Source organism: Colias croceus, chromosome 4 (genome assembly GCF_905220415.1).
Source record: "Colias croceus chromosome 4, ilColCroc2.1".
Taxonomy (NCBI): domain Eukaryota; kingdom Metazoa; phylum Arthropoda; class Insecta; order Lepidoptera; family Pieridae; genus Colias; species Colias croceus.
Genome location: NC_059540.1, coordinates 332,660 through 338,962, shown reverse-complemented (window position 1 = coordinate 338,962; position 6,303 = coordinate 332,660). Strand labels below are relative to the sequence as shown.

General features: G+C 37.9%; 1 protein-coding gene across 1 annotated transcript in view; it reads left to right on the top strand.

The window, feature by feature from the left end:
- Positions 1-1,497: 1,497 nt before the first annotated feature.
- LOC123691029 overlaps positions 1,498-6,303 on the top strand; it is a 48,163-nt gene continuing 43,357 nt past the window's right edge. Inside the window, exon 1 of the mRNA XM_045635205.1 lies at positions 1,498-1,626. Coding sequence (XP_045491161.1) covers positions 1,619-1,626 — 8 coding nt within the window. The 5' untranslated portion in view covers positions 1,498-1,618. The remainder of the gene's footprint in view (positions 1,627-6,303) is intronic.

The following is a 6,303-nucleotide window of genomic DNA, read 5'->3' as shown; positions in this document are numbered from 1 at the left end:
GTTTGTTTGTTTGAACGCGCTAATCTCGGGAACTACTGGTCCAATTTGAAAAATTATTTCAGTGTTAGATAGCCTATTTATCGAGGAAGGCTATAGGCTATATTATATCATCACGCTACGACCAACAGGAGCGGAGCCACGGGGGTGAAACCGCGCGGAGCAGCTAGTTAAAGTATAAAATAATAGCTAGTATGTACCTATTTTTTGACTTTTGGAGGTGATAGAAAATTTTACATATCTTAACATATCCCTGTTTATCCGCCCTTGCTTAAAAACTGTGAAGATAACCTAGATGAAAAAAATATGACGGGTTCAGTAATGATTTATTATTAAATTATGTGTAGGTGAATACGTGCAAGAAGTTATTATCAAATTATATTTAAATGAACAAATGTAATGTACTTAATAAATTATTATTCTATTGCCGCTTCGGTTTTGTAAAGTTAAGAACTTAAGCGTAGCGTAGGTAGGTATAGAATATAGATGCAAAGTTAAGTTGTTCGGGAAAGAAAATGGATTAAAGGCGAAATTGGAGTAAGTATAATGGTACAACTTTTTGATTTAGTAGTGGCAGCCTATACATATACCTACTTAATACAAGCTCGGTACATATAAATTCAAAAAGCAATGAGCTGTCGCTTTTTAACAATTCACGAGTTTTCTCACCATGGGAAATGCTGGTCCACCATGATATACCTAGGTCAGTAGTATGATTAATTATAGGACCGAAAATACCACAAAACCGAATTAAATGGTGAATAATGCATTGTAAATTGATGGAATTTCGTGAAATTTTTAATCTTTGTGTAGGTATGTAAATAAGTAACTATTAGCCTAATAACTAGGTATGTAGTTCGGTGGTAAAGTCTATACCTACGTTTACGTACCTATTACCTAGTTAGGTACTGAAAAGTCGTGTTAAAAAACTTACTACCTTCTACTTACTTACTACTTTAATATTAAATAATTAAAATTTTATTTCCTGAAAATTTAGGGCTGCTTTCATATTTTTTTTATTCATATTCAAACTCAAAATTTAATAACTTAAACTAGGTACCTATTTACAGTATAGATTCTTCGTTTAGCAGTACTTTCGAATTGAATATTCGCACATGAAATCAATTGTTTGGGAAATAAAGCTTAGATTTATTGTCTGTGTCCTATGACAAATGAAAAACATCATACCTACACGTGCCTCTAAATATTATTCAAAAAAATTGAATAGGATCCATCAAACACCTTACCTACTATCTCTGCGAATTACACATAACGTAGTTAACGCACATACCTTTAACTAGGTATTAACAATAAAATATATTTGGAAATTTAGGTAAAGTCGATGACCTGCGGCGTATTCGCAAAATGCAGGTTGTAGATTCGGAAGGTCGCTTCCGCGCAGCGCATCGCCGCGGCCCTCGACCACCTCGGGGCTCGGGCCGCTCGGCGCTCGGCCTGCGCCCGTCGCGGCTGGCGCCTCCCGGCCCACTCGCGCTCGAGACTCCGCCGCGACCGCACGTCATGGCGACCTCGCCCTAAAACAAATAAAACCTCCCGTTAACGCGTGTGCTGTGATAACCCAAACGTGGAATCAATTGTGATCATCACCGACGACAACGTTATGCATCGGTAAGTGATTGAACATAATAATTATAAGTTATGCGGCGCGCTTGTCAGCGCGATCAATTTCCTTCTCGCTATTATCTGGGTTTCGTAAACAATTAAGCGAATAATGAATTGTTTATATTGTTTCGCTGTTCATACGGATTACATGCGTACTACCTTTTTTATAATTATTTAATGAAATTACGAGAAATACTAGTTACAATATTCCGTTTGAAAATTGCGACGTGTTCTTCTAAGCTTTGAACTCTTGGTTAAGTTTAAAATAGGAACTAATAAAGAAACAATAAAATACATAAGTAGCTGCGACCTTACGAGCAGTATTTTCACTTATAATATTATTTAATATTCAACTGAAATGTTTGTTTCTAATGAATCACTAGGTAGCGTAGGTACCAACCATTTATTGTTTTGACATGTGCAAGCAGACGTTACACAATCAAATAAACCATAAAATTATACAATTATACAGCAAATTTACCTTTCACGACACAATATCACGATCATTTTGACTCACGTAACATTAGTCAGAATTTAGATGAAATTTTGCAGACTAGGTAGGTACCTACCGGGTAATTAGCTATTCTGGACCTACCTATCGGGAAAAAAATTTTGAAGGTTCTATGGCAGAGTACCTATGTAGGTATAAGGCTGTAGTATACAGGGTGACTGGAAATTCGACGTGATCCTTCAAAGGGGTTATACCTACTAGAGGTCATTTGCAACAAATTAAGTCCAGTTAACCAGGGGTCAAAAATGGATGGTTATTGAGGTATGAATATGTTTCCAAAGAATTGATTACACTTTAAATGTGCAGCTTTTCTTTTCCTTGCTTTTAATATAATGTCTTTCCTTACTTATTGTATTTTAAAAGTCTTTCACCCAATACCGTGGTTAGAAGATCGGACTTATAAGGGGGCAACCGGCAGGTAAAATGTAATTAATTAATTAATTAATTTTCAAAGTAAAATGTCAATATTTTGGCAACGCATGTTCAGATTCTAAGTTGTTAATTAATGAAAATAACCTCATTTTCATGAGTTATTTTTATTTTTATTTGTATTAATATTTATTTTTCTAGCCAATATCAATATCAAATTCTGCCATGATATGATGAGTGTACCTCCATCTCAAAAAGTCGGCAACGCACCTGCAGAATCCCCTGTAGATGAATATGGGCGGTGGACTCGCTTACGATCAGGCGCTCCACAAGCCCGTTTGCCCACTCTAATATAAAAAAAAAAAAAAAATATGTCAGACTTTGATGGCGCTTGCACCAGTTCCATTTATTAATGGGGGGGCAAGTATCTCGCCTCGCGGCGGTGTTTTAAACAACTCCGGCTGAGTGGCCAGACGGCCGGAGCCTAGGGCGATTGAGTGAGAAACCTGCGGACTATCCGAGCGTTGTCCAGCAGGACTGCCCGCTGTATCCCCACTGTCATGGGATTTACCGGTAAATCCAACCTCCTTAAATATTGTTTTAAGGAGGAAGGAATCAGCCCATTGGTGGACACAACTATGGGGATTATCTCGGCAGACACACCGCCCCACATCTCGACAACCTCATGCGCCAGATCCAGATATTTGAGCCGTTTATCTGAATCGGCCTTAACAAGATTGTCGTCATGTGGGATAGTGATGTCTACCTAGAAAATCCTGGAAGTTGCTAGGTCCATCACCACAATATCAGGTCTATTCGCTAGAATAGTCCTGTCTGTGATGATGGGCCGATCCCAGTACAATTTGGCACGGTTATTTTCCAGGACCGGCTCCGGCGCGTACTTGTAATAAGGCACTTTTCCGTCAAGAAGGCCATACTTCAGAGCGAGCTCTTGGTGGATAATCCTAGCTGCTAGGTTATGCCTGTGCAAGTACTCAGTGTTGGCAAGCATGGAACAACCGGAAGTAACATGTCGGAGAGTTTCTCCAGGACGGTGACACATACGACATAAGTCCTGGGTCCCGTCCTTTATGATGTACCTCCGATAATTGTTCGTCTTAACCACCTGATCCTGTATCGCACAGACAAAACCCTGGGTTTCCCCAAAGAGGTCACCGAAACGCAGCCAGTGCACGGAGGACAAGAAATCTACATGAGGTTCATGCAGAATCCTGTGAAACCTACCGTGTAACTCTTTCTCTTTCCATATGGCCTCTCTGTCGGAAATGCTGAGCACAAAACACCTCGGCAACATCCTGTTTCACGCTCGCCCCCTCCACACATATATTCTGTGATATACCCAAGTATCGGTAAGTTTCAGCCTCTGTAAGTACCCTAAGATGGGCCGCGCCAGATGGTGTTATGTCATCAGACGCGGTTACTTTACCCCGCTCCACATGTATAACCGCACACTTATCCACCCCAAGTTCCATGCCAATGGAGCTGCTAAAATCACACGTGATTTTTAGCAGCTCCGTTAACCTGGACCTATTAGGCGCAAATAATTTGAGATCATCCATGTAGAGCAGATGGTTAAGTCTTAGGCCACCCCTGCGAAGCTGAAATCCGGATCCTAATCTCTCAAGCAAATAGCTTAGAGGGTTATTAATTATTATTATCTGTATCAATGCATTACCAATTACCATGTCCATTGTCCAGTCTCTGTCTACTGTTAATAATTTTCCAACCAACTGACACCCGAATTAGAGTGAGTTCCTTCCGAGAAATTTATGTTTTCGTAGAGAGCTTGACGTTGTAGGTAACAAATGCCCGGAAAAACATTGGTTTATTTTTAAAAACGTACACCTAGGTACCTGTATTTTACAAAAAAATCATTAATTCGAACTGTACTATGGTTTTAGCGGGTCAATAGTCCTGGGATTTCCATCTTCCTTAAGTAATTCCTTTTTAGTATACATTAAAAGATGAGTAAACGAGAAGGTATAATGAGCCCATTCATAGACGTAATAAAAGAAAATAAAATAAGGGATGGAATTTTATGCGGTAAACCAAATGCACAGGAGCTAACCTACGGGAAAAAAATAGTACCTATGCCAGTTTATCTTTGCCAAATTGATAAACGATGTTATATGTACTTAATATGAAGAATAAAAGACAAACATACGTAGTTACACGTAATTACAATGTCATTTGCGACTTGAGGAAATCGTAATTGATACTTGTGATGTTACTGCTCTAAGTACACTTGGATTGTATCCAAACATATACTTATACCACATTATACGTAATGTTATGGTATAAGCCAGCGGTTCTTAAACTTTAGTACAATATGGGGGTCTTCAAGCGTAGAGTGAACAGGTACCTTCTAGGGAAGCGCGTACCATCTTAGACCACATCTCAGCTTAACATCAGGAGAGATTGTGGTCAAGCTCTTCCATAAAAAAGCACATCCAATTTGTTTTGACTGCCACGTGTCACGTGTGTTTCAGCGACATTATTATTATTATTTGAAATTACGTGCAAAGCTCTCAGGAAACAGAAATAGGCCTGAGAATCATGGGCTAAAAATCGAAATAGTAATACAGCGTTTAGGTCATCCTCATGGTTTTGACTGTAATAAATAATAATAGTTGTTTCTAAAGTCAATCCGATTACACTACATTATAATATGCAATGTAAAGGTATTTCGTATTAGGCAATAAGTAACTAAATTACTACACATTCGGTTTATTGATTTTATGATTTTCAAAGTACATTACACAAAATATGTGTCATTGCTTTATAGATAAAACAATAAATTCGCAAAACTAGTGCCGCTTACCGAGCCCACTTTGGGAAGCACTGGTATACGTAGAAATTATAATATTTTATAGATGTTTACAGCATATAATAAAACAAAACTTTCCCTTGCTATTGAATGGTCTATTATCCATCTTAATATTTGTATCTATAAATTTTCTCTCGTTATGTCTCCTAGAGTTCCTATATACATAATATGTATTTATAATTTTGCATATTTGTAATGAAGTGAAATATGTTGTCATTGTTAATCTATTTTTCAGTAGATACCTATTTGATTTGCAAACTGGATATATTACTAACTCCCCGGAACCACAGACACAATAGAAAATCTATTGTGTCGTGGACCGATCGGGCCGCTTGGGGCTCAATGGGTTAAAAGTTAAAACTTAAAAGGAATAAATTATTTTTTTATTGGAAATATATCTTTTATTTTTTATTGCACTTAATCTGGCAAGTATAGGTATTTTAAATTTTTTCAAATTCAAATATTTTTACTCATGAATATGGGTACAATAATAATATAAACTATATTAATAATATATGTACTGTATACATTTTATAATCGTTATACAACAATTAAGTAAAGGTATTTAACATTCGCATTCCTAAGCGGCTTATGAGCTTGATCTTACATTGCTGGTTTTCAACCAACATACGTTTAAATACACTTACCAAGCAGCAATGTACACGCAAGTCCTGGAGCAATCGAAGTACCGTTATTGATCCTCTGCTCGCATTCCGCACTAAAAAGAAGGCTTATTTATTGAAGATCTCGCGTCGATCTCCGAAGGCTGCGGCGCCAAGGAATTTTAATTGTTGACGCAATGACCTCGGGTTCGCGTATTTCCAAAATATTGCACCGTGACGTCACGTGGCGCGTGAGATGCCGCCGATTAGTATTTGACGTGAATTCAATTAAGTAAATTGCTGGAAATTTCGGAATACGTCATACAGACCCGAATTAGGTGAGATTTGTTTGC